A 27,939-nucleotide genomic window follows, 5' to 3' on the forward strand; every position below is an offset into this window, starting at 1 on the left:
AAATGTACAGTAATCAAAATGTTTCGTTATTACGTTGCCATTCCGACTACATGAAACTGGCCTCATCAGAGATTGTAATTGAAAATGAGCAAAGATAAGGAAATAGTTCAGCTAATTTATATTTATATTATGCTGCGTGCATAGAAATGTGACACTTTCTAAATTGTTCCAAAAGGCCATAGTTTAATTATAGAAAACATCTGTTACAGTACAAAGAGCACTGTACTGCATTGTACAGAAGCGTTTGTCACCAGACTTGGAAAAAAAGAACAACTAATCTGCAGGACCTGATGTATCCATATTTACACAAATTCTTCCATGAGATGAAATGGAACACGTTTATATGGCACTCTTCACCTCTGTGAGCTCCTCTATTCGTACCAATACACTTTCCATCATGTCAAAGGTGTGCAGGGCTGAATGGAGGGCCTGTCGGACAGCATTTGTTATAATCATGTCAAAATGATTCAAATACATTTCCACCTAAATATATCACCTGAATTTGGGATTCTGAGGTCATGTTTGGCAGCTTCTCATCACCGACGGACACAGAAATCACAGATGTCTCTGGAGATGAAGGTACAATATCATTTCAATAACAATAACTTGAGGTAATGGGTATGTTTATTGGGCTGACCTTTGACATTTCTCTTGTTCTTCTCCATGCTGGTGCTGAGCTCCCTCTCATAGTGTGCCCTCGACATGTTAAGCCCAACACGTAGGGGCTTCATGAACACGTCTTCTATTTTACTCAGTGCTGTCCAGATACCTGTCTGTGACATTAACACAGAATTTTAGAGGCGTTAATACGTATGCATCGGTTTTGAAGGTACATTTTGTTTCTATTTGAATGGAAATTGAAGTTAGATCATCATTATTCTATAAAGTGTGGTATGTAAAAGACACACTGACTCACTCAAGTACAAGACAGTTCACTTCTATTTGATGTTTTTGTGCCACATGTTTGCCTTAAATCTTTAATATATATTTTTAAACAGGTAGACAGACATTTTTGTGCCCTCAGTCCTGCTCTGCCCCACTGTGTTATGGTGTTCCACTGGGTTCGATTTTAGGGCCCCCTGCTGGTATGATGATATTACCTGCCCCTGAGCCCCATCTTAAGAAAGCATGATATTTTTAGGAATAAAATGTCCAGTAAACTGTTTATGACAGTCACAGAAAATCCCAAGAATGAAACTCACCTTGTTCTCCGTCACTTTGTCCCGTATGACGAGGTAACGCAGCAGGTTCAAAGCCTCCATGATTCTGGTGGAAAACGATGCAGCCAAAAAAATATATATATTTTTTTCAACAACAATTACCAGGTATCCCTACAAGTCCAAAACAAAATGCCTAATAAATAAAAACACTACTCATAAGTCATCCTAGTGTGTTAAATAAACACTTCTTCAATATCATTGATATCCATCTTCAGGTCCATGCACAAGTATTTTCCACTTAAGACAATGGAGCACTCTCATCTTAATTATATTTTTACTCCTGCGAGTGACACTTGTTGGCTACTGGTACACAATTAACTCTCACTCGTGGTACTAACAGAACTTAATTGTAGGCATGTGACACATGCTAGTAGCTTCCCAGACCATAGTAATTTCATCAAAATACCTTCTACTAAAATAGTATGCCAATGTTCTACTAGTGTGCAGAAATGCCCTGCAGTAATTGAATAAGCATTACAAGTAAGACAGTTAGTGCGGCCTAGCTGTTCTAATAGTGCACTGATTTCGCCTTACTCGTAAGGAGAAAGAATTTAACTGTACTTGAACATGGAGCCCACCTGTCCAGGTACTGCAGGAGGTCGGTCTCCGGGCCATCTGGTAGAGTGAAGACCAATTGCAGCAGAGGGAGCAAGCGAAACCCCTCAAACCAGATGTTACTGTTACCTGGCTGCGTACGAGCGCAGAAGAAAAACGTGATGAGAAAAAATAAAACTAGATGATGGCCACAGCGATGTTTTAAAACAGCCGCCTCACCCGCAAGGCCGTGTCGATCTGATTTCTGATGTTTTTGATGATGTAGCCTTCCACTCCGGAGTGATTACTCGTTTTTAGCATGAACCTGAAATAGGGTTTAAAGTTGTTACTCTGATATACACTCCGAAAGTGCTCATGAGGCTTTACTTTATCCACATTTTGTTAGTTTAGAGCTTTTGTCCATCAAAGGAAAAAAAAAGTCATTTATGTGCACATGAACAGGTAGCCTTGAAATTTAAATACAAATTATTGAATTCATTTTAGTCCTAAAATGTAGAAAAGTGAAGCTCTCAGAATACTTTCAGGGTGCAACACAAAACACATTTATGTAACTTTAGGGAGGTGGAACTTACTTGAAAAAGTTATACTTGGCTTCAAGATTGAATTTGTCAATGCTAAGCTGGAACACCTTCAAACCTTTGCATCTCTGTGATTGAACAGCATGGATGAACAGCTCAGACGTTCATGCATGAGATACAACACTGACATGGGGTGTGTCAACTTTTTTTTCTTTTCTTTTTTTTCTTTTTACTCACACCCATTATGCATTTAAATACTGAATACATTTATTGACTTTCACTAGCATTTCAAGTGACACTAATTAAGTGGTTGGGTGATTTTATTGGGGAATGATCCACTCACCAAATCTTGTCTTGGGCATATAGTCATAACCTTGGTTAGGTTCTATAAATAAGCAGAAAAAACATTACTGGGATATCTTCTAGCCAGGAAAAAAAATCACCGTTGCATATTTAGAAGAAAAAAAACCCTCAAAAAAACTTTTACTGAAGTTTACCTGAGGCACAGTGATGAATGTTTTAATGTCCAGTAGTTCTGAAGGCAGACTGTTATCCTCCACACGCATCAGACTCTTTTCATAAAGCTCCTACGACACATCACACATGATTGCGTCAACAAGCTACAATTGTTTATGTAATTTACACACAGCGGTATACAGTATGTGTGTGTGTGTCTAGACATTGTGTTTCATAAAGTATTAAGTGACTTACCAGTCCTTTCTGAATTTTGAACTCTTCACTTCTAAAAAGTAACATAAAATGACGTTAGGAGATAACACGAACAAGAGTCACGTGTGCTATGTACCAGTATGGTAGATCAGGTTCGGGGATTGTATGCATGTTTATTGTCATTACTTACAGTTTTACTGTCATCTTAGAAGTATAGTCTCTTACTTTTTAAAAACTGGATTCAGCAATTGGTCAAAGTATTTCATGCCTTTTTTAGGGGCGATACATGAATATGAAATAAAAACTGGTGGGAATTGGCGTTCTCAAAACCGGTTTTCTGTGGTTGGTGAATCCATGTATCACGTTTTAAATTGGACTACAGAAAAAAAACTTTCCGACTATGTTTATTGAAATACCCTTATGTATTATTATATATGTTGTATATGTACACCAACACAAATAACAATATTTGATTCAACCTACTGGATAAGTCCATAAAAATGTAAAAATACCTGAAGATCAAAAACAGTGCATCAACAAAAGTCCATTTCCTCAATTTGCCCTTCACTCGGATGTTGTGACACTAAGATAAAATTGACTTTAAGAATGATACTATTAGGCTAACAAAGTATCTCTTCGGAGCAAAACGTGTGAACCATGTGTACAAAACGCTACAGCGTGTAAAATACTCATATATTAAAAAAAATAGTTTAAGACGTGTTTTGTAAAGGCAATATAAATGGAGTGCCGGAATGCATTCACCTGGACAACAGGAAGCTGACGTGATCCATATTACATTGAAGGCAGAACACAGGACTGCAAAACAGAGCATAAGCATGTGTAAGCACAGGCATCATTTATTGGACTTCAATTATATGTCATGCATTTTCACAAAACCAGGTTGCAGCTCAGAAAAAAAAAAAATACAGCTATGAATGTTGCCAAGTTGAAATCTCTAGTTTAAATGCATTTAGCCATATAAAGAAAATACATTTTGATGAATTTTAATGGCCCACCACAGTTTTGATTTTTTTTCTCCCGACTTAACAGATTAACATTGAAGGACTTACAAATATATGTGCTGCTTGTATTAATGCACAGGGAGACTAGATTTGCAATGAATCACACAATCATCCTTTCATCTTCAGGTTTCAGATTTCATCCCTCAAATTTGATTTACATTTCAAGCCAAACAAACAAGCATTAAGCGTAGAACTTTGTGGTGGTAGCTGTATCATGTCGCAGGTGTATCAGACATCTGAGCTCAATTTTGATCTTCATTACATATGTAAATGTGATTTCTTTGTTTGGTCTTTCATATCGATTCAAAACATCATCGTCCCCACCAATTTCCTTCACAGTCATAAAGGGGTATTGTGTGTGGAATTCTGAGGCAAGAGATGAATTTCATAAAATGTGAAGCGCTGTGAATATCTTCCGAGTGCACTGTATGTAAGTGTACTGTATAAATGTTACAATAATGTAATTATCAGTTGCGTGGTACAGATAGTACCCGAGTAGAGTAATTGTGCTGATATCTGGTTGGAAAATTATGATTTTGAACATTCCTATTAACATCTCTCCTCTTTGTGATGTCAAATTCAAAAATCTTTTTTTTTTCATGACAGGGACTTGAAAGATAGCTTCAGCATTAATTGAGGTTCATGATCATTGAGAGAAGAGACATCCATTAAAGGGCTCGGTTAGTGCAGAACTCGGCCTGACGGCCATTCTGTCAGGTCTTCCTGTATCGAAAGTAAAACAGCCTGGCTATCTTAAAATTGTCTTACTTGAAGACACACGGGAAGGTGTCAGCAGCAAGGTGATGAACAAACACCAGGTGAGCCAGGCTAGCGAGGGATTCTTTTGGATAGCGCACTTCCTCTTCTAAAAAGCCTACCGCCTCTTTCCTCTTGGTGAGAGGCTGATACACGAGGCCTGGTGTGGACTCCCCGATTGCATTGAGGTTGTTCTATAACACACACACAGCAGAAAAAAATCATCCTGCCGTCTTCCATAACACTTTTCCTTATTAGGGCCCCGGCCCCATCACAACTCCCTTTTTGTGTTTTTGTGACTGAAATTTCACTTAAAAATGGCTGTATTGCAACACTTTGGATTCAGCATCGGCACAGCTTTCGAGTAGAAGATAAAGATTAGATGGTGAAAAAATGCCCAAATCTTTGAGGAATGGGATTAGGCTCGTTACACTCAAACACTGAATCTGTAAATTGTATGGATAGTGATTGTGGTAGTTTATAGGAAGTAGAGCTCTAAGACATGGTCGAAATATAAAATCTCAATTTTTTTCCTAACAAACCAACAACATTTCTTCAAGAATAAATCCTCTGTAAAATCTTCAGAAAACAATCATGTATCCTGGTTTTAAACCCGTTTTAACGTAAACTCAACATTCATAGCTAGTGCAAAAAAAGCTACTGATATTCATTGCTTAACTGACATAAGTAGTTCGCGCTTATTTTAAACATTTCTTGTAAACTACATATCCAGCATTCTGCCACTTGTGAAAAACCTAAATTTTATGATTTACTGCAGCAAATTTTCAAATAATCATGTTTTAAAACTAATGAATTAATCAAATTAATTCAATTTGATGTCCGGCCTTAGGAGAAAGTGTCTTGCGATTGGGAGCAAAAAGTTGAAAAATTCTCTCTGCTAATTGGTTAGAAACTGGTGTTTGTTTTATGGAGTTTTGGGTGTGTGGGTGAAGTGGAGTGGAATGGACTGAATTGGATTGAGATGGACGGACAGATATTCAAATGAAGTTGAAGACTATCATACCAAAATTTCTGTTGCAAAGTCTCTGAGAGGAGACGGAGCAGGTGTGTCAGGATCATTGAGTTGCACCTCCAGAAGAGGACGACTCAAAGTACTCATGCAGCTGCAAGACAAAAGTAACACCATTCGATCAAGATCGGAGGCCAACACATTATGGATACGGGGGAACCTCATCACTCACAACTTCAGAACTTCTGCCCTCAGCTCCTCTTGATCCAGTAACTCGCTGTCAAGTTTAGTTGACTTTTTGGAGCTTTCATAGTCGCCCATACAGAGCTCCCGTTTCGCCTCTTGAACAAAGGGCTTGACAAAGGCAGTCAGGTCAGAGCAGCAACGACTAATCAAGAAGATGTCGTCTTCCTCCTGCTCTTTGGTGTGGGGGACAGGCAATTTGGCTAACTGTTCCAGGATGGAGGACAAGGCCATGCCCAAAGACGCCGCCTTACGGCTGCCCAGACGCAGCAGCACTGACAGCAATCAAAACACATTGTGAGTGAAACGGAGAAGTGAGCCACATGAAATGATCCTATTTCATTTAATGGACCTGAAAATGACTATCTGTGTATTTTACATAATGTTTCTTTGTTCATTAATCTATGCCAGCGACCTATAGAGACAGCAGAACAATTAAATGCTTTTCCACTAGATGGCAGAAGTGGCAGTTAACCTATCATCCATCCATCTATCCATTTTCTAGAACCAATTATCCTCACAAAGGTCAGAGGTTTGCTGGTGCCTATCCCAGCTGGCTTCGGGCAGGAGGCGGGGGACACCCTGAACTGGTTGCCAGCCAATCGCAGGGCACACAGAGACAAACAACCGTTCATGCAACCAATCACACCTAAGGATAATTTAGTATGTGGCATCCCTAACCTTTCTGCAAAGGCATCAACAGAAGATGGAGACTCTCTGCTACAGCAACAGGTTCCTCCTGCTCCAGCTGCTCCAAAAGGCCTATCAGCAACTCTTTCGGTCTGCATATCTGAAATTTAACATTACATTACCAACCGTTCAAAAATAAACATAACACTATTTATTTTTACCTCAAGTAGATGATTAAAAATGGCCAGACAGTGAGGAAGGTTCTTGTCATCCTTCTTCAGTAAAACCTGAATTAGAGGAGGCAGCAGGTTCCACCCCATGCATGTCACCATGTCCTACACAGGAGCACAAATATACATGTGTGACATTTGGACTAATATTTAAAAACTGCTGGCCAAAAAGCACGCATTCATTGCCGTGTTTCCTTGGAGTGATACTCATCGCAAGAAAATATGAGAGCATGAGAAAAGGCATTGAAGAATACCTTGGAAACATGTGTGTACTGTATTTTAAATGGGATTTCATGTGTCCGAGAATCAAAACTTTTTAAGTGATCTAGTCATTTCAAAGATTTTCAGCAATCACACATGGATCTGGAAGGTGTCGTTTATCTACCTGGTTTGTGTCATCAAGGACAATGCTGAGCACCTGAGCACTATTTCCCTCCTCGATGCACGACCGACCAGCAGTCAGAAAGATGTCATGATCTTCGGTGGTGTAGCAGTCAGCAGCAAGTGATTGCTAGATCAGATATCAAAATGGATGACAAGTTTTCACATGACCACTTGAAATTATTCTGTGTAAAAAAATGCTCAAAATAGTATTGCTATTTTACTACTGTGGTTTTGTTTTGTTTCTACACCAACCAATTCAATTGCTCTTGAATGGGATGGCGATTAATCTGTGCAACCATTTTTGGGTGACATTTCTGTGGCATGCCATGAATCAAATTTAATCTGAGCCTTGGCAACATAAAAATTGCAAGACACTGGACTGGATTATGGAACGCGCAAATGTCAATATGATTTAATGAAAATGTGAGAATTAAGTAAACCCCCTTCCATTTGTAACTCACACATCTTTGCACCACATCACTGAACTGATCCAGAGCCATTGCCTTTGTCTTCAAAGGCATTCCTGAAACATACAATGATGTTCAATCAAGGTGAAATATTACGCTTGTGCTCATCATACGTATTGAAATGAAAGTTAGTATCACTATACTACACGAGTAACAGTAAACAGACGACTCAATGCTAGCTTTGACATTTAGCTAATATACACAAAACTCTTTGCCATGTCTTCTAGATTTCTAAACACACCTCAATGTACTTACATATATTACTGATTATATAGTTGATATGTTTAAAAATAACATATATATGTTGTGTTTCCCTGTTCAAAAATGACCACGCCGGTGTCGGGAATGATCCCCGGTTAAAATCTGACTCAAATGCCTTGCCGTAGCTTTGTGACGTCAAGGGTCAGAGTTGAAATCGTATCAAACAGGAACAACATGGAGTCGGAAATTGGAGGAGGTCCCTCGAAAGCGACTAAAAATGGTAATTTAAGAGTTTCTTTTGATAAATTGCTAGCTTCTCCTTCACCGTGGTTTTGCCTTTTTTGTTGTTGTGGCAGGTGGAAAACAGGCCAAGAAGCTGAATGCGGAAGAAGAAGCAAAAAGGTTTTTGTTAAGCTTTTTTGTGTGTGTGTGTGTTTAGTTTTAAAAATTCAATGTGGCTTCTTTCCAACCTTCTTTGGACTAAGACACATTTATTATAGAACTAAAATTATCTGTGATCACGAAGGTGAAAGTTGAGGGAATTCTGTTGTTGACACACGTAGTACGCACATTTTACTTTAGAAGTTTGTTATAACTTCTGCATTCAAGTTTAAGTAAAAAGTACAGACTTATTTGTGTAATTGACAACTGCCAAAATATTTTTCTGTTAGTTGTGTACGTTTCTCTTTTGTATTTGCACAATAAATGAAATGGTTTCAGCGTTTATCAACTTATCAACTTGATTACGCCTTTTTATACTGACCAACAAAAATAATGCTAAATTTTGTAAGGATGACAACTAAAGAAATGCACCTTACATGAATGTGATTTTTCAAATAAGACAGAACATTTGAAGGCATAAACTGGTGTTGTTTTGTTTTTTTGCTGGCAAAAGACACAATACATTGCTTGCCTAGCTTGATATTTTACTGGGACATAGTAAGTTAAGGAAATGGGATTTTACACACTTAACTGTTACTTTGGTTTCATTCAGATTTGCTACTGCACTGTAATATTTGTGTGCATGTTTGTCAGGAGAGAGGCAATCCGGGAAATGCTGAGAGAGAGACTAGAACTGGAGAAAAGAGCCCTGCATATAGTGGAGCGTCTCCTAGAGGACAGTGTCTCTGATGACTTCTTACTTGACTGTGTGAGTTTAGTCTAATTTTGTTCCCCCCAGTTAAAGTCACATGTAATATGATTTACTGAAGGATTTCTAATTTACCTTTTTTTTAACGAGTTACTGTTTTTCTCATTCAGGCCAAATTCATCACCAGTGCTAATTACAGAGATGCTGTTGAGGAAAGATTCATCACCAAATTGTGTGGTTATCCTTTATGTTCAAACAAACTGGAAAAGGTATCGACATCCTGTCATCATATTCATGACAGTATAAGTGTCCTACTTGAGTTTGTTTATCTCACAGATCCCAAAGCAACAGTACAAAATCTCGACTAAGACCAATAAAGTGTATGACATCACAGAGCGCAAGGTGAGTGTTGCTACATGTAGCAAAATAGAATACTTAGAGAGAAATAGTCTGTTGCAACAGAGTGTGCTGTGTTTATTCAATTTGCATTTATCTCTGTGCAGTGTTTTTGCAGTAACTTTTGTTATAAAGCATCCAAAGAATTTGAGCTGCAGATTTCAAAGACACCACTTTGGCTCAGGCAGGATGAGAGGTATGTGTGCCAAATTCCCAATCTGAAATTCAACTTGTCATTTTGAAATCCATCTTTTTTAGGGGAATTTGTTATTGTGGTGATATAAAATATTTGTGAAAAACACTTCAAAGGGCCTGTTCATTTGGTTATTTACACTTTTTTTTATACCTCCATGTCATGTCTGGGGTTCCACATTTTTCTCAGAATTTCAAGATTATTTTTTATTGTTGTTCTAGTGACCCCAATATATCTACTTATACAGTAAATACATACAATGAAAAAGTGAAAATCTTTACAATTTTCTTGCAGACCTCCAGAAATCAAGCTGAGGAAAAAAGGAGACATGTATGTATATTTGCTTCAGTGACATTTTGTAACAGTATCCAACTTTGCTTTATAATATCTCAGGGTGCGTAAACGTCTCACATTTTGTAAATATTTCTTCATTTGATGGAAAAATATTCTTGAAATAACACTTTGCTTTGTTGTTAGGTTGTTTATGTACAATGTACAATTCGTATAACTGTCAAAAACTTACAGTTAACACCCATTAAGATGCTGAGAACAACAATACATTTGGACAATAATTTTCCCCCTCTGGTGGCATGTGATCCATTAGTATCATTTCAAATGGGGATAAGGAGCAGGTGTACCTTAGTTGCCATGCTACAATATATCGTGTATTGACTGTTTTGCATTACAGTCAAGTGTAGATTCTTCAATGTTGTCATGAAAAGAAGTATTTCTAAAAAATGTTAGGGTTTTACCCACTATTGTGATATACTTTGGATGATGGTTAAAAGTACCAACTCTTGTGTCCAGTGGGAGTTCTGGTGAAGAGGTGTGTCTGACTGTGAAGTGCCTCCAGGAGGAAGACATTGAACAACCGCTGAATACTCAACATGAGGACCATCAGGAGCGTCGCTACACAACAAACTGCAGCGACAGCAGCGACGATGAACGGGAGCAGGACTTTGTTTCCAGTGTGGTGTCCCGGGGACGCAAACCCAGGGTGCACTGGGGGGACCGGCCAAAGTGCAAAAATCAAAGCGAGGGACTTGGACAGATCCAGGGTGGAAGGAGAAAAATAGTCAGCAGACAGTGTCAACAAAAACAGGAAGCAGAAAAAGAAGAAAAAAATAGATGGGATGATTCTTTTGCACTTGAGAACAAATTGCATGAGGACGCTAAAGTTGGAGAGGTGATAGATCAAATGAATTCATGCAGCCTCCACACAATCTCTCCCATTCCCGAATCAACTCATCCAATTGCAAACAGTTCACAACACGGCCAGGGTTTGGCCGAGTTGAATACAGACAACCGGTCGAGCTTCACTATCATCCAGGTGGGGATGAGTAAGCAAGGGGCATTAGGGTTACGGGGTCTTCTCAATAACCACAACCTCGAAGCAAAACACAACCTGATTGGACAGAGTCTCCTTGAATCCTTACATGCGACGTTGAACGAATGGCTCACAGACGAAAGCCTGAAATTCCTGCATGGCGCTGATTGGGTGCTCAACTCTACCTCAGCCAACATAAAAGAGGATGAAGAGGAGGAAGAACTGGATGAAGATGACCTTGAAGATGATGTGACCAAGGAAAATGGGAAAGGGGAGCGGTGGAGAGCCACAGCGGCAGTTCCAGATTATGAAGCACTGAAAAAGGATACCCAGCAAATGACGCTCAAAGTTAGAGAGTTTTACAAAGGGACCTGGATTGTAGCCGAGGAGGCAGAGAAGGTGAATGGAAACCAGGTGAGTCGGAGGGAGTAACATGAGTAAACGTTTTTCGCCACACGGGGGTGCTAGATGAAAACATTAATGCATTAATGCAATTTCTAGACAAAAGTATGGTCACAGATTTTTCTGTAATTTTCTCTTCACGTTGAGTCCCGAGTCACAGCGGAAAAAAAAACATTCTCTAACAATCTAAAGTATAGAAACACCTTCACATTCAAGTTTTCTCACACACAGTATGAGGGCAAGAAATTCTAGCTTTTAAGTCTACAGTAGAAAATGCACAGCTGCGAACTCAAATTCATTCCCGGTCATTAAAGAAAATACACAAAACAGACTCAGAAGATGTGGGCAGATCCGAGCAACATTGAAGAACGCCTACATTGAAGAATGTTCGTTAAATGAACATTTCCTATTCTTTTTTGGTCACTATACAGGTCCATAGAGAGGTCTTCAAAATGTCAGTAACCTGGGTATTAATATACTATTATTATTATTATTATTATTATTATTATTAATGAAACAATATGGTATTGGTATGGGGTTTCCAGACATTTTACTGGTACTGTAATATCAGCAACTTTGCATGCATTGTCTTTATTCTGTCCTCACACATTCACAATTACATAGATTTTAACATCATAAAATTGGGATCTCCTCATGATATTTCTTAATAGGCCGGCCTTTGCATTCACTCTGTCTTAACATCCTGGTGATTTGCCCAAAAAACAAACCAAAAAAAAAAATGTTGACCTGTCAAATCATATACATCAATTACAGTCGAAGTCGAGTTGCACGAATACCAAGACGTTCATGTTGAGTATCTGATCAATTTTAAAACTAACAAGTCCCAAAATTGCTAACTTAATTCTGGCTCGAGCCAACTCAGTCAAGTCCCCCACATTTTCTACCACGGTGTCTTAATCTGCTCCTTGTATGTTTAATCGGCAATACATTTAAAAAGACTATGATGAGCAAAAAAAACAAAAAAAAAACGTTTGTTTGTCTCATTGGATAACCTTCCAGGACCAGAGCACAAGTGACTCTCCAGCTCTGCCGCTGGTTGACTCTAAAGCGCAGCACCTCATCCAGAAGCGAATTACAGTGGAGAAGCTGGCCAGCTGGTGTGTAGTCACAATCTTTCTACTTTTATTCATAGATTGTTCTGCAAATATTTGTTTCTGTGCATGTGTCCTGTATCGCTTTCTTTTCTGAATTTGAACTAACGTTAATGTGATTTAAATAAAAAGGCCTTCCAGACATGACTGATATCTAATGTGTGCCAAGGAAGAGGTAGCTGAAATCAATTATGAATAAATGCTGTGCTCTGTATACATTGTAACTACTACAAAAAAAAAGAAAAAAAAGGCTTGGATTAGTCGAATTACTCGATGTATTGTAATTTCTGCCTTTTTCAATACGCAGTCTCAGAAACATTGTGGGCCCGCTGAGTCTCACTCTGAGTGACATCACCAGTGACCTTAACAACCTGGTCCGGACATTCAGGTCAGTGCATCACACACAAAGTGCCCGCCCCCAAAATCGGGACATATTCACGTTTCACAGCAGCAACCAATGACAACTCATTACTCACGTTACGCCATGCTCTTAGTTTTCACTAAAAACTGCCATATCAATAAATGAGAGCTGATGAGGCATCGTGAAAAAAACCTCTTACAGCATATTAAGTTGTGTAATAAAGCTAAGTGTAAAGAAGAAATATATTTTTAATTTAAATTGCCCAACATAGCCAGTTCATCAGATTGACTCAAAGCGACTCAATTGGTCAAAAACAAGGAAGTGATGCCTAAGCCATAGAAAGGAGGAGAGAGTCGAAGGGGCAGGCTGTGCCAAGCCCTGATTTCAAAACATTCTGTTTTTCCCACGCTAGCACTGACTTTTTCAAGGCACTCGCCTTCCTCCCATGTTTCAAATACCAAATTTATTTTGTCTCGCTTAATCAGCGAGGATATGCTAATGAGGCTGTATACTGTTGAAAATGGATCAACGTATAAAATGAATCTGGTTTGGCAAATTAAGGAATGAAAAAGACAAACATACCTACTGTTTGTTCCCATTGGCCGTTGAAGTCGTTTTCAACAGGTTTGCCATTAAATCACTGTGACGGTGATTTAAGAGAAGTTCTGCTTCCGGGAATTCTTTTTTTTTCTGCCAAGAGGCCCAGCTGAGACACTTGAACAAAAAGTGAAGTACATGCGTTGGTGCCAGAGGCATACATCATGGCACCTTGTACAGGAGAACGTTAACTGTTTACGCTTTCATACTCACAACAATCACATTGAGGATTTTGCACTTGCAAAAACAGCAATATGTCAATTTGCGACTGACATTACCTCTTTTCTTTTGTTTTTGTTTTTTATAATAATACCACAGATTTACCAACACCAACATCATCCACAAACCTCCAGAGTGGACCCTCATTGCCGTTGTACTTCTTCATCTGTAAGTGTGGTTTCTATACTTAAATCAGCAGTTTCCAAACCATGGCTTCTGAACTGTAGCTCAGAATAACAATAACTTACAATATACAGAAGCACATAATAGGGTCCTGTGCAACAATTAATAGATATACTGTACTGAATTTGGGGTGTGAGATTAACAGATTCATTGCGATAACTAATAATAAAGTTTTTGTGTTCATCTCATTTTTAATCTCTAACAATATGCTTTCTGTATGATGTTTGGCTCTGTATATGTGCATCATGCTTCTTGTGCTTGAGTTGGTGATTGGAAATCAATGGTCAATCACATCCTTCTTGTGTTTGGCATAACCTGAATGGCTGGTGTGGGTGGGTAGTTAAAAAAAGTATTAATTGTATGCAGAAAATACTTTAGCTATCAAATTAACTCATGAAATCCTAAAGACATAATTTTAAGGACTTTAGAGTCCAGACATTGAATCCCAAGTGTGTGTGTGTGTGTGTGTGTGTGTGTGTGTGTGTATATTTTTTTCAATATGTTCAAGTATTAGGCTACTGGAGTGTCTAAAAATGGCTGGTTCTAAAAGAGTTAAAAACAGATTTTGCAGTCAGTCGAAAATGGCTCAGTTAACAACCAATCATAGCTCAGGTGCGAATGTCACGTGACTAAACCGAGGAAACAGATAAGCCGTGATTGGCCGTTGCCTGAGCCTTGTGTATGCGTGATGCCATTTTCAGTCAGCAGAATGTAGCAATGTGTTTTTAAAGATAATAAATGTAAATTAAAAATAATTGAGTTAGCATATTTATTAGACATTTTTTCTTCATACCTCCAGGGTATTTAAACCTATGAGCACAATTGACGCTGGGAAACAGCGACACAAATTTCAGAGTTTTACGCAGCATACCCTTCATTTGAGTGACACTGCTTTGCATACAAACAAAAGCAAGCAAGTCATCAATCTCCTGCACTGTGCCTTGGCATCACGGTGCATGTGATATGGTCTCACCTGCACCATATGGCGTGCGAGGGTGCACGCGCGTGCGCTTGTGGCCACGGCAGTTCACGGACAGTTCCGTGCTCCTCCCATCTGAGTACACACTCGAGCTTTGTGGCCTTATCTCACCCAGATTGTCCCACTTCAGATCCGTGATGGAAGACGGAAAGCACACAAGCAGCCCTGTTCAGCGCTTATGTTACACACACACACACACACGCACACACACACACATTCAACTGGCACTTGGGAAAGGGTTCACCTAATTTCATCTGGCTCTGATTTATGAGACCCAAGTCATTTTTGTCAATGTCCTAGCTGACCTACATAACCTCATCCAGTTGTTTCTTAGAGATAGAGTGATGTTTTTTTGTTTGTTTGTTTGTTTTCAGGACCCATACTCTTAGTAGTAAGGGGGCCAATAACAGATATTGAGATCTGACAGTCATTTTCTATTGAAGGGAAAATATTCACATGAAAGAAATACCAGCTCCAACTTTTAACTTTGATAAAATGTCTTTTAAGCAAATGTTCACTGAAGAACTTTTTTCAAATTTGCATAATGTTGTTTTAGACAACATATGTCTTTGTCGGAAATGTTAACCCCCCAAAAATTCCGGTAGGTCCCAGGTTCATCAGCATGTCTTAAAAGAGCAAATGAAAACTTAAACTAGTAAATAGCCCCCTATAGTTTTCTACAGCAAAAAAGAACCAACAACAACAACAGACGTTTATACAGCAAAAAAGTTCTTCAAAATTTTAAAAAAGAGCCAACAACAACAGACTTTTATATTTCACTTATCTTAGTTGTCAAACAAATTTTAAACAAAAACGAAATTTGCAACGTTTTCTGAATACTTTGTCAAATAATCAGTGATAATCAATCTATCCTTAATGTCAATAGATGACAAAATAATTGTCTTTAACTGTTCAATAGTGAAAAAGTTTTGCCTTGACTCTCGAGTTTAATTTGTTTTGTGACCCAGAACACTCAATATTTTTTTCCCATTGAAAAAAATTAAAATGTCATTAATCCATTCCATCACAGCAAAACAGCTTTTTTGTCTGAAAAAAAGTACTCCATAGTAGATACTGTACTTCATATAAATCATGTAAAGAACAAAATTAGAAAGAATTAAACGATATTCTCATAGATACAGGAAGAAGATGGTCATAACTACTCCGATTGCAGCAGGATGCTATTTTTTGTTTTTTAGAGGGCAAAGAATTTATGGCATGCTGCGAAATTCTTGTATTGTCTGTCTACATGTACAGCAATAAAAACAAATATTGACGAAATCACAGTAAATTTAATAATGCATACAGTGAGCCCGAGTTCAATATCCACTTGTAAGTGCATTTGCAGTTTTGGCTTAAGAAATAAAAGTATTTCTTTGGCGCCGTCTCTTGTGGCATTATTACACCAAGAATTATAAGCAAGTTGAGGAGCTTCACTTTGGCAAAAGTAGAGCTTTGCCACAATCTTGTAACATCTTGGTGCTTCAGAACTTTGTTGTAGTGATCTGACGCGTTTCATTTAGACGACTGTAGCATTTTTCCTGTCATTTTGTGGCAGTTGTAGGAAACGTTAACTCTTAAGTCATTTCGTACCAGCCATTTTAGACCCTGCTTTAGAAATTTGATAACAGTATAAACAAGTACAGTACCTATGATTGAATGTGCTCTTTCAAAAACCATAAAAAGAAAAGGTTTGGGGATCGGACGAGTTAAAGAGAAGTCCAATTATAGGTTTTGCCACCGGCAGCTGGGCTTGGCCCCACTATATCAAATAATAATAATTTAAGCAGCCTTGCATAGCAGACTGGTATAGGAACCAGTGCCAGTGGCACCACATGATTTCATCAGACCCCATTCAAATCCAAGCTACTATTTCTCCACCATGAATAATTTGGCGCGGTGTGGTTATCTGCTGCCCAGCAGCTGTGGAGCTTACCTGGCCTCTTTTGTTCAAGTCAGTTGAATAATGGATGCCCCCCTGTGCAACATGGGAACCCGAGGACAACCACAGATAAACGGAACTCTATGTAGACAACCATAGATGTGGGGGCAAGTATCTAATTATGTGCTATGTGGAATCATTGTCATCCTCCTAATTAGACACATTGCAGTGGGGACATTAAGACAATACAAAAAAATAACATCACTAGGTGTTAATAATCTCAGTTGGTATCTTTTTGTGTTTATGCTTTGTATCTTGATGCATAAAACTTATACGATTGCCAATTGCCTCCACCCAGGTTGTCCTGTGTGTCTCCAGTGGTTGCCGAAGCTTTGGAGACACCTTCGTCAATCTCGTTTGTAAATACTCTGATGAAGGAACTGGGCCTACAGCGGCAAGACCTCTTGAACTTGCTCCAGGCATTTAAACCCCCATCTCACTGACATACACACAATCCACGTTGGGTAATGGACGCTCAAAAATCGATTCTGTACTCCAACCAAATAAAGCTTTTTTTTTAATGTGTTTATTCATGGCAGAAGTATTTATTTTATATGCAGTAACTGTACGGTATGTTGATGACATTTTTGTTGGCCAATCAGATGTCAGCATGTGTTGCCGTGCCAATGAAATCCAGCCCAGCGATTGGTTGTAATTTGACAATCTGTAGTGCAGGTCCATGCAAACCAGGCGTTTGACGATGCCATCTCTGATTAGTTGGAAAGTACACAACTTATAGAGCCAGGTTTGACAAGAAAGGACATCATATTGATCTGGCAAATAAATACTTTTAAAAATCAGCTTCTGATGAGAAATTAAACAATATGGTTAGGAGGCATCGGCTGGACAATCGAGTGGGATTAGTGCAAATCACTTCCTTGTAACTATAGAAGCTTGGAATTTTGCAAGTGTCCAAAATTTTTTTTTTAAATCACACCCAAGATTTCACAGTGAAAACAGCATGTTGTGGACATGCAGATTATTGCCACATGGGAAAATATTTGGCATTGGTCATAAAAATGACGTTAGTCCAGCAGACTTCCTTCACGGGCAGCTTTATGGCACTCTAATTGCATTTGTTTTATGGGTATGGTATTTGATTTGGACCAGATGGCACTCACATCAAAAAGTTGTTTTTCTGTTTGGTACAAGTGGTATGACTTCGACAAGGGAGACTGGGGATGTGATTGATGCTTCACATTGATTAACGGCTTTTTTTTTCAACACACAATCTAAGCCAGTTAAATTTTTTAATTGATATTTTTCTTTTCCATTATTGTATTAGTTGCATAAAAATGTTTCTTTGTAATGTTGGATGTTTACCAGGGACCAGAGTTCAAATCCACCCCGCTCCGGCCTTTCTGTGTGGAGTTTGCAAGTTCTCCCCAAGCCTGCGTGGGTTCACTTCGGACATTCCGGCTTCCTCCTACACTCCAAACAAAAACATGCATGGCAGGTGTATTGAACATACTAAATTGTCCTTAGCTGTGATTGGGTGCGTGAATGGTTGTTCTTCTCTTTTTTCCCTGCAATTGGCCGACAGCCAGTTAAGGTCCCCTGCCTACTTCCCAAAGTCAGTTGGGATAGGCACCAGCAAGCCTGGACCCTTTTGAAGATAAGTGACTCTAGAAAATGCATGGGCAGATTTACACTCAGGTTTTTTTTTTTTTATGCTTTCTTATTGACTCATTTTTGTTCGTCCCTGGTGGACAAACTAAGTTACAACAAGAGTTTTATATTATTGTTATTATCTTTTTTTCACCTGAAATACTCAATTTGGTGATTGAATAATTCAATGCCAAAGACATTTTTACATTTTCAAGAGTCCATTAATTTAATATTAGGTATGTACTGTACAATATTCGTATGTTTTCCTTTTTTCCGAAGTCTTTGGCCAAGTGTCTAAAAATGGCTGATATTGTCGTTGGCCATGAGTGAACAAAGGAACCATGTGGAATTGTTTGACGTGCCTCATGCTTTTTGTGCTTGCTCAATCAAGGATTATCCAAGCAAAACACATTGTAATCTAATTGAGGGAGAACATAATCCATAAATTTTTAAGAACATTTAAACTGAATTGTTTCAACAGATAATTTATTGAGGGGATCTTTGCATAAAGCCTAAGAAATAAATGTACACATTAGGAATAATATCAGCCAGTGCAGTATTGCCAGGCAAAATAAGAATAAATACTCAACAACACAATCGTGTTTATATGGATCTGTCTAGCATTATCAGCATGCAGAAAAAGTGCAAGTAAGGCTGAGATTGGAAGAATTATTTGAGTCCGTGCTGGGTCTCCTTGTGTCTCCTCAGGTCCACTTTCCTCTGGAAGCCTTTCCCACAGAGGTCGCAGGCAAAGGGCTTGAATCCCGTGTGTTTCCGGCTGTGCGTGATCAGATTGGAACTCTGGCTGAAGGCCTTACCGCACACTTGGCACTTGTGCGGCTTCTCACCTGCGCCAAAAAGCCAACGCGCCAATCACATGTCTGCTTGTGGTGCTCCCACGCAGTCTTTGAGCACTTATTTCATGATATTCATGTTAAAGTCCAAGCACGAGTGGCCTCTTTGTCCTCACTCGTCAGACAATTCATTATTTTTTCGTTATTTATTGTATTTATCGTTCATAACATGGGTGCAAGGACAATAACAGCATTCTATCCGATTCTAAATTCAGTATTATAGTAAAAGGATTGTGTTTTATGCCTAACCGTTTACAGTACGCCATTTCTGCACGCTAGTAGGACAACTCCATATTACCAGAATGGCTGAACTACTAATCGGCATTGTGGAGTTCCTTGTTCGCCTGCTACTTGGGCTTAGAAGAGTTACTAGTGCACAAGTACTATGTACTTGTAGGACATGCGCATGTTCATGGACATGGATATCACATATTAAAAAATGTGATGTGCTTGAGAGCGCTTGTTGACCACTATGTACTACTTATACTACTTCAATGGATGCAATAGATATTATTCAGTAGAATGTTGCATTGAGTCATAGTTACCTACTAGTGCTAGCTAGCATATCAAAGAAATGCTCAAACATTTATTGGATATCCTTGATATCCAGCTGAAGTTGCAAGGCGCTTGTATGCTTTGTCCTCATAGTGAGATAATTCAGTGCATTCCTCTGACATGATATTTCTGCACTAGCAGGACAACCTTAGCATAAGATAAGTAGGATTTGTTACCAAGAGATTGAAAACGGTGCCCTCGTTTACAAATGTGTGCAATTTACAGTATTAGTAGAGTGATCATTAGTGTAGCATCATAGTGGAGCATCATAGTGCCTCACCAATGGCATGTCAATGTAAACTTGTGTACAGTTTTTCCTGGCTTTTAGCTTGTAGTTTTGTATGGGGTGTGAGGTTAACTAATTGCAATCAATTAATTACAGTAATTGTTAAATAGTTCCTCTTCTTTAACCATTTTAACCTCATTTTTAATCTCTAACTTTTTTTTTCAATATTCTGAGTAGGTCCATTTTCATGCATTGAATTTATTGTGCTTGATTTGTTAGGGTTTGGAAAACTAAGGTCAATGACACCCTGAAGTGGACATTGATTGGCTGTCAATGTGTTTAGCATGAGCTGATCCTCTTGTGGGTTTGAGGGAAAGTTCAAGAGCAGAAGGAGGACGTGAAAATGGAAGAGCATATAAGAGTAGTGGTCCGAATGGTAAGTTTAACATTTAACTTTTAATCATTTAGTGTTAAATATATGCCCCGGCGGCAACTTCAAAGGAGTTTGCTTACCACAAAAACGGATCAAATTCAACAGAGACGCTACTTAAGCGAGCCATAGCAAAGCTCTTTGCCAAACTGAACGCGAGAACAACCCCGCCATTGAGCAATTCTGTGACGGACAAGATAGACAGTGTTTTATTTTAACAATATTTCATAATTCTTTGGCCACTGATGAAAGAGAATAGTACCATCCCCCCGACGGATGAAAATAAAAGTCACTTTCTTGTTGTTGTATAACAATCGCTTTTGTGTGCCACAATAGCTCAATGTATTAAAAAAAAACACTGGTTGAGGATTTTCCTCAGAATTATGTTAGTTGCGATTAAAAAGAAGTTAATTAGATCAATTAATTACAGATCCAAGTTAATTAATCTCTCTTTTTTTTCCATCTCTTGTATACCAGTGTCCAAAAGCATGTACTTTCTTACCTGTGTGGATGAACGTGTGCTTTTTCATGTCGGACTTCTGATGGAACCTCTTCCCGCAGTACTGACATGGATACGGCCGTGTGTCCGAGTGGATGAGAAGGTGCGTGGACAGTGTAGACGAACGCTTGAAGCTTTTTCCGCAGATTTTGCAGCTGAAGCTCCTCTCCTGTACACACAAATACGCTTTTTTTAAACTTCTGGCATTGTCCAGAAAAGTACGGTGGATATGAAAAGTCTGCACACCCCTGTTGGAATGTCAGTTTTTTTATGATATACAAATAAGAGATAGAGGTGGATGCCTGAGGGTGCTGCCCCCCCACCCTGCACCTACTGTACCTGTGAGTGTACCGCCCTGTGTTGGTCCAGGCTCACCGCGTGCCCAAAGGTTTTGCCACAAATCCCGCACTCGAAGGGACGCGTCCCGCTGTGTGATCGCCTGACGTGGACTTCCAGCCCATGGGGCGTGGAGAAGACCTTTTGGAACAAATGATTGACCTTGAAAATCATACTGAAAAACTGGACCATCAGTTGTCAGTTACGCAGATTTATGGCAAAAATAACTTTATCTTTAAAACAACATGCCAGAGTTGTATTAATTCAATATTATTCGCAAATAGTTACTTGGGAAAACTTTCCTTCCCTTTTTCAGCTCTAAAACAAAATATTAGATCAGCAAATGGTGCACTACTACAAATTGCAACCATCCACTCTAAAAACAGTTGGGTCAAAATCGGACTGACCCAATATTTGGGTTAATTAGACTTACTTTCCGGGTTGGGCTATACAAAACATCCTCTTTTTTTAAAGTGGCCTAATACAAAACCCCCCATTTTTGACACAGGGTTAGGGTTAGTATTTTTTTCTTATTATTATATTTTTTAGGGTGTTGTATTAGACATCCTGTTAAATAAATATCAAGTACTTTACCTATACATAGAGTACAGTTTTTGTATGAGACAACACACAAATCTGATCAGCTGGATCGGCTAGGCAGATATTTTGCATTTCAGAGAAGATCGGTAATCAACTGTAATGTAATAATTAATCGATCAATGATTGGTGCTGCAAAATAAAACATTACAGTAAAAACAATCTTGTTGACTCCAAGGACATTCTGTGCTGTCAACACATACACTCAGATTTTTTGCCCACTGTTTTTCCACTATTTTTAAATAATTTTGTGGGGTTTCTTTGGTTTTTGATGGGGAGTGTGGGTGTGTGTGTGATGGGGGGGGGCGACTTGTGGGCCAGTACCAAACCACTGTGAGGATTTACTGTACAGTAAATAAGTTGTTTAAATAGTTTGAATATGCCATTTTAGGATCCGATTGGTGATCGGTTATTGTTCCAATTCCACTTGAATAAAAAGTGTGAGTAGTTTTTCCTACGAAAGTGTCAAGATTTTGCATGTTTTTAAATTTTTAATTTATTTTATTTCTGTATTAAAAACTTTTAAAACTACCAAATTTAATATTTTCCTTGTTTTATCTTTCTTTCTTTCTTTCTTTCTTTCTTTCTTTCTTTCTTTCTTTCTTTCTTTCTTTCTTTCTATTTATATCTATTTAGCTATCAATCTAATCTGTTAGTTGTAATTTGTTATGCTAATTTTACTTGTAATTAGCGGAAGCCATGCTCGTGTTGTAATAAATCAACTTGGGCAACATGAAGAAGTAAAGTCGACAAGTCCATAAATCGATGTAACTTATATTATCTATCTTTCTATGATGTCTGTTGTGTATGATTACCTTATAACACTTGATGCACTTATAGGAGCCGTCAGGGTCGATCTGGTTGACACACATAAAGTCCTCTTCGTTCTTGATGACTTCAGACCCACGTTGCTTGTCTTTTAGTTCCCCAAACATGTCAGCATTCCTTAAGCCGCACATCCTTTGGATTTGGAGCGGAGCAGAGCAGTCCTGGTAGCATCCTGCGGGGCGAGGCTCGGCGAGACCCTGCTGCAGGTCCAGCTGCTGCAGACGACGGTGGTACGGAACCGAGAGCCTCAAGTCAGACGTGGGGTAGGAGGACCAGGGGTAAGTGCTGAAGAGTGGCATGTTGAAGCGGTGGCCATCCTCCACGGTGGGTGTGGAACATTCCTCCGAATCTAGAATATATGGCAGTAGAGTGGCGCCTTGAAATACAAGCGACCCAACAGATGTTTTTTGAGATGCGATCGATGAGTTCCTAAAGTTTTCTGTCTTTTGTTTAATATTAACATATAGTGGGAAACGCCATAGACCAGCTAACATACTGTATACATACTATCCGTGTGGCAGTGTTAGGCCACAGATTTTTGAACAAAAAAGGTGCAGCAACACATCTAAACCAATAATATAACAATACTTGCTGTCACATAGTCTTTATCTTCTCCAAAAAAAAGAAAAGCTCTTTCATTGTTGTGCACAGCAGGAGCCACAATGAATTCATCATGATGGTTATTTCTTTATATTCAATGTATTTATGATATTCAGTTTTTTTTAAGTCAATATTTTGAGTAAGATTTTCCTTACTGAAAAATACATGACAATTTTTATGGTTTTGGAAGGGGGACTGGAACGAATAGCTTTTCATTCCTTCCCAAGGGGAAACATTATTTGACATGAATGTTTTCATTCCACTTGCAACGGATAACATTTGATTTGAATCAGTTACATTTTTATGAGTTTGTAAAAATATATATGTTTTTTGTATAATTTCAATTATTTTGAAATATTTGAAATTAATGTAAATATACACGCAACCGAGCTGTAACAAAACTTTATTAGACATCAAGAGAAAGAGAAAAAAAACAGTGAGCTACATAATTCAGTAGAAATGACATCATCAAGTTAATTGCACTAACCAAGGTTAGGTTAGGGTAAGTCATCTCTTCTAGTTTTCATATTTTAAGCTGTAAGGGAGTGTGTGATTCAAAGTAGCACAACCTTGTCGCTCCTCGTATTTTCAGGAAAAGATATATTTATATCAAAGCCCATGTTCTCAGATTCTCTTATGATGCAAGTAGTGGAAATGAAGAAACTTTTACAGAATTTTGATTTGAGTTAGGGAATTTACAGTAATTGTTATTAGCTTACATCTTTTTACAAGACGATCGAAAGTTACAATTTGTATGTCAACTTGTGTCCAATTTAGGTTGATCTATACAATCAACTAAACGTATTGGAATTATATAAAGGCACCCGAAAACCTTATTTTTATATTTATCATGTTTATATTACAGCAAAAATGTGTTCACTCTTTATCTATTACTTGTATTTTCATTTCGATGTATGATTTGATTTAATCAATAGTCTAATTAATCTAATGAAAAATACTGAATATCATGCAATGTCATAAAACATCGTTATGGTGTAACCCATCATATATCGTTCGTTTATTGTCATATCTGATTCACGAGTATAATAGACAGCATAAAGTTTTTTTTTTGTCACGATATACAAATAAGTGCAAAATTAAAAATGATATAAGTGACCTAAAGAAATTAGGTTTGGATGTATGTAAAATTACAAATAACGTTGGTAATTTGATTTCCTTAAATGTCTATGCGTGTTTTGCCATTTAAAGGAAAGCATTGCATCACGTGTACAGCAAATTTCACAACAATCAAAAGTTTAAAAAATATATATTTTTATACTATCTTAAAGATGCCAACGGCTGACTGCACTTTTAAACTGTACACGGTACAAATTTGAAGCATACCTGGAGAGGAAGAAGGGGACGGAGGACGCCACAAATCACAATCTGAGGCTCGGTCACTCGCTCCGGAGCTCAGCGGGGAGCTGGACGCCAGTGAAGCCGGGGACAGGACCTGGGTCCCCGTGTACAGCCTGTCCGTAGCCACGGCCTCCAAACTCGAGTCCACTTGACATGTTGTCTCTAAAGTTAGCAGCGGAGGACAGGATAAAACTGCACTCGTTTGACATCGTTTTTTAAAATCCTACTCATTTGAGTTGGACTGCAAACGTTCACGTTGTGCGTAATTGCGCATGACCAACCTGCGCTTATGTGAGCCAGAAGCGTATCCAGGCCGAGGGCGACGTCATCCAGGTATCGGGGCTGGTGGTAGCTGTGAGCCCGCTTACTCTTCACCAGGAAAGATCTCGGCATGTTGCTGAAAGTGAGTCAACACTCTGCGCACTTGTCACTGTCTCACTTGACTGCAGCGCTTGGAGCGCTTCTTGAGCTATTTGGGCTTGGGATTTTTTTCTACAACTATTACGCAGGCGCAGAGAGCGCAGTGCTTGCCAGGTGTTGCGTGGCAGGTGGCCAAACCCCTCCCAAAGGTTAAAATGTATGCGCAGGTACATTTACTAAATCAAAACCAACTGAGATAAACACTCAGCCACAATATAAGGAACGGCATTTACAAATTTACTTTGTATGTAGACTACATTGCATACTTTAGGATAGTATTATTACTGTTATGATTTGGCAAAGGCTCAGCTTTTTTTCCACCTACATCTTTGCCAGCAATCAATGCACATTGTGGTCACTGCTACTTGCACAATGACTTTGCATGCAAGAGACAAATCAAAGGCGTTTCTCCAATATACTGTTAATATTTTCATTGAGCATAACTACCTTTGTTTCAGAAAAAAAAAAAAAAATTCTAAGTGACCCTAAACTTTCGAGCAGCAGTAGTTTTCTCCATATATGTGCAAAGAGGTGCACAGTATTCATTAAATCAACTTGCCATTTAGTTGGTTGTGCTTGGAGATATTTAAAATCCCTGTAATAAAAGTTTGGGTTGGGCCATTCAACTAAATATTTTCAGGTTTACTGTTGTTAAATTTGACGTTCCCTCATTTTACGATAAAGAAATAAGTTTAGAGAATGCTTTGAATGTCAATAATTGGCATTTTAAAAATTATTGCAACTTAAATGAATGTTTTAACCCCACTAAACTGTTAATGCGTTTCTGGTCTATTGCAGTTGTAGTTAGTTTTGGATATTCGTAACATAAAATGAAAACACATTATTATTTGTATTTTATCGTGTTGTGAAACGCCTTTTCTCCTCACAGCATTTGGCATGCACTGCGCTAATGAAAATAAAGTAAATATGCTAGTTTGACTTTTGCCAACTCTTTGGGATTCCTATCGGAAGAAACGAAAGCTAAGATGACGCCAAGACAGAGAGAAACTGACATGTGAATACAATCGGACCCTAAAATGAGCCTGCACGCGTATTGTGGATGACCCAGGCAGGTTGCTCCATAGAGGCCTTTTTGTTTGGCCGCTTGTAAGTCGATCCTGTTAATGAGCCGGCCGGCAGCCTTGCAACAACAGCCTGCTGGTGGAGACTTGGGGTGTAACTTTACAGTTGCTCTGCTTCACCTTACCGCCACCGACTTCAGCCTGATTGTTTTACACCATTAAAGCCCCCCTCCACACACACGCACACACACACACACTCCCCATCCACTCCTAATCCACTCAATTAGCCTGCCCACAATGCTGATTGGAATGGTACACAAATATGGAATGGCAACTTGACAACCTGTTCGAAAATCTGTCAGTTTGAAATCATCAGAGATTTGGTCTGTCTAGCCAAGGTCAAAGTTGTGTGGATTCGTGTTCGTGTGGGAACTGAGGTTGTTTGATGCAGCTGAAGGTAGGGTGATATAGGCCCAATACTTTGGAACACATGGCCCCGTACTCACAGTGCACCGATACTGCAGCCGAACCCCCCAACATTCTTCATCTGTGTACACACCAATCTTGCCGACAAGCTTTCAGGGGATCCTGATAAAGGAAGATTGAATTTTAGCAAAGAATTTGCTAAATGATATTGGCATTGTTTGTTGATGCCAAATTGGTGATCCATCTCAGCAAATAATTGCTGCTTTGATTTACGAGTTTAATTCAGTGTGTGACCACGTTTGTAACTAAAAACACTTGCATAACAAATCGTATTTTGGTTATTGAAATCGATAGAAATGCTATTTATTTTCTATTTGCCGTGAAACAACAAAAAACTACTAATTCATTTATCAAAATAAATTAGCACTCCACAGTTTTGTACCTTAGAAAAGATACAGTAATAAGCCTTAAATCAGGGTGACAGGACATCCAGCCTTGGTCCCGCGTCCCCACAGATTTCCCCAAGCAGACACAGTTTTCAGTCCCCATTTTACTTGCCCAGTAACTCAGTTGTTTGGGCCATGTGTCTGTCATTCACCGTAGCCATATAGATTTATACGATAAACCAATTAAAAGGGAATTTACGGTTTACTTTCACATCATACCAGAACTCGAACTACTTCCTGCCTCCACGTCAACAAATGATGGGAAACAAAAGATTGACCAGTACCAATTGACCAGAATGATCAGTAAGATTGATCAGTAAGATCAGCTTTCTGGTGGTACGTTCCCAACATCAGGATTATTCAATGGGCATTGTGTTCCTCTTCCTGTTGTGCACGTCTTGGCCAGTAGGTGGCAAAATAACAATGATGCTCATAAATACTGTAATGAAACACAGACTCTCTAAACTGAGCCGTACTAATGAGCATTTGTTGTAAACATGAAATGCTTAAATGTTTGTAGTTATTTCAGCATCGACGCTAGTTCAATTATCTAGTCTATGACTTTTCACATTGTAATTTAGCATTAAGCTAGTCAACCAATGTTGAATACAAGTCGTGTATTTCTCTTTTTTTTAATGTGTACTCTTACCTAAAACTGTGACTGTAACAACCTGAAACCGATTTTTTTTTTTTTGTAGAATTGTTCAGGATCTGACAAACTGATGCTTGTTGTAAAGTTGGCTACACTCGTAAAGCGTCCATAAGTGACATTTTTGCTGGCAACTCCAGATGACTTGTAAGTGGTACTGTATGTAAAATGTGTTAATTTATTTGAATTAAGCATGTTAATAGTTGTAAATGGCAAATTAGCATAACACATTCTAGGTCCTTTTCATTTGCGTGTATCTCAGTATGAGTTGAAGCATATCCCAGATGACTTTGGATGTGAATTGGAACAAGCCAACCCAGGGCGCTAATTATAAAAAAAAAAACATTTGTCCAAATTCACATCTATAGACAATTTAAAGGCTGCGATGTGTGTTTTCGAAGGCCGAAGCACTGATTCA

General features: G+C 38.6%; 3 protein-coding genes across 9 annotated transcripts; 1 reads left to right on the forward strand and 2 right to left on the reverse strand.

Annotated features, from left to right (window-relative positions):
* Nucleotides 1-163: 163 nt before the first annotated feature.
* Nucleotides 164-8,052, reverse strand: glmna (glomulin, FKBP associated protein a). The gene is made up of 19 exons (XM_088428604.1): nt 7,920-8,052; nt 7,659-7,720; nt 7,199-7,324; nt 6,805-6,918; nt 6,635-6,743; nt 5,943-6,228; nt 5,765-5,864; nt 4,753-4,934; nt 3,725-3,778; nt 3,005-3,035; nt 2,791-2,880; nt 2,637-2,678; nt 2,348-2,421; nt 1,995-2,079; nt 1,799-1,908; nt 1,203-1,266; nt 638-773; nt 497-567; nt 164-429 (listed from the first exon to the last, which is right to left on the reverse strand). Exons 2-19 carry the CDS (start codon nt 7,716-7,718, stop codon nt 340-342), a joined length of 1,824 nt encoding a protein of 607 aa, XP_088284730.1. The 5' UTR covers nt 7,719-7,720; nt 7,920-8,052; the 3' UTR covers nt 164-339.
* An 8-nt stretch (nt 8,053-8,060) lies between these two features.
* rpap2 (RNA polymerase II associated protein 2) lies at nt 8,061-27,669 on the forward strand. Of its 7 annotated transcripts, none has more exons than XR_015867355.1 (18): nt 8,061-8,145; nt 8,222-8,267; nt 8,901-9,015; nt 9,126-9,224; nt 9,292-9,357; nt 9,459-9,547; nt 9,839-9,874; nt 10,352-11,285; nt 12,294-12,391; nt 12,693-12,773; nt 13,662-13,730; nt 16,965-17,130; nt 17,993-18,122; nt 18,210-20,345; nt 20,817-20,941; nt 22,695-22,877; nt 24,489-24,961; nt 27,571-27,669. XR_015867355.1 is itself a non-coding variant. In XM_088428605.1 (13 exons), exons 1-12 carry the CDS (start codon nt 8,100-8,102, stop codon nt 17,107-17,109), a joined length of 1,824 nt encoding a protein of 607 aa, XP_088284731.1. In that variant the 5' UTR covers nt 8,080-8,099; the 3' UTR covers nt 17,110-17,130; nt 17,993-18,141. The 7 variants fall into 7 exon arrangements, 2 of the variants coding, with proteins under 2 accessions (XP_088284731.1, XP_088284732.1); XR_015867353.1 differs by having other exon boundaries at nt 8,080-8,145; nt 20,901-20,941; XR_015867351.1 differs by having other exon boundaries at nt 8,080-8,145; nt 18,214-20,345.
* On the reverse strand, nt 18,744-25,104 carry gfi1aa (growth factor independent 1A transcription repressor a). The gene is made up of 6 exons (XM_088428608.1): nt 24,840-25,104; nt 24,544-24,720; nt 22,587-22,948; nt 21,178-21,315; nt 20,842-21,007; nt 18,744-19,122 (listed from the first exon to the last, which is right to left on the reverse strand). The coding sequence occupies exons 1-6, from the start codon at nt 24,949-24,951 to the stop codon at nt 18,944-18,946; spliced, it is 1,134 nt and encodes a 377-aa protein (XP_088284734.1). The 5' UTR covers nt 24,952-25,104; the 3' UTR covers nt 18,744-18,943.
* Nucleotides 27,670-27,939: the final 270 nt, after the last annotated feature.

This window comes from Hippichthys cyanospilos, chromosome 12 (genome assembly GCF_059441005.1).
Source record: "Hippichthys cyanospilos isolate Australia breed blue-spotted pipefish chromosome 12, RoL_Hcya_1.0, whole genome shotgun sequence".
NCBI lineage: Eukaryota > Metazoa > Chordata > Actinopteri > Syngnathiformes > Syngnathidae > Hippichthys > Hippichthys cyanospilos.

Excerpts from the sequence above, each read along its gene's own strand:
- glmna (XM_088428604.1), bottom strand. The coding sequence starts at position 7,718 with ATGCCTTTGAAGACAAAGGCAATGGCTCTGGATCAGTTCAGTGATGTG. Across the intron at positions 5,865-5,942 it reads AGGGCAGAAGTTCTGAAGTT|CTGCATGAGTACTTTGAGTC; the intron begins GTGAGTGATGAG and ends TTTGTCTTGCAG. Across the intron at positions 3,036-3,724 it reads GTCAGCTTCCTGTTGTCCAG|AAGTGAAGAGTTCAAAATTC; the intron begins GTGAATGCATTC and ends GTTACTTTTTAG.
- rpap2 (XM_088428605.1), top strand. The coding sequence starts at position 8,100 with ATGGAGTCGGAAATTGGAGGAGGTCCCTCGAAAGCGACTAAAAATG. Across the intron at positions 8,146-8,221 it reads CTCGAAAGCGACTAAAAATG|GTGGAAAACAGGCCAAGAAG; the intron begins GTAATTTAAGAG and ends TTGTTGTGGCAG. Across the intron at positions 9,875-10,351 it reads CTGAGGAAAAAAGGAGACAT|TGGGAGTTCTGGTGAAGAGG; the intron begins GTATGTATATTT and ends TCTTGTGTCCAG.
- gfi1aa (XM_088428608.1), bottom strand. The coding sequence starts at position 24,951 with ATGCCGAGATCTTTCCTGGTGAAGAGTAAGCGGGCTCACAGCTACCAC. Across the intron at positions 21,316-22,586 it reads AGTGCATCAAGTGTTATAAG|GTCTTCTCCACGCCCCATGG; the intron begins GTAATCATACAC and ends TTGTTCCAAAAG. Across the intron at positions 21,008-21,177 it reads ACAGGGCGGTACACTCACAG|GAGAGGAGCTTCAGCTGCAA; the intron begins GTACAGTAGGTG and ends TTGTGTGTACAG.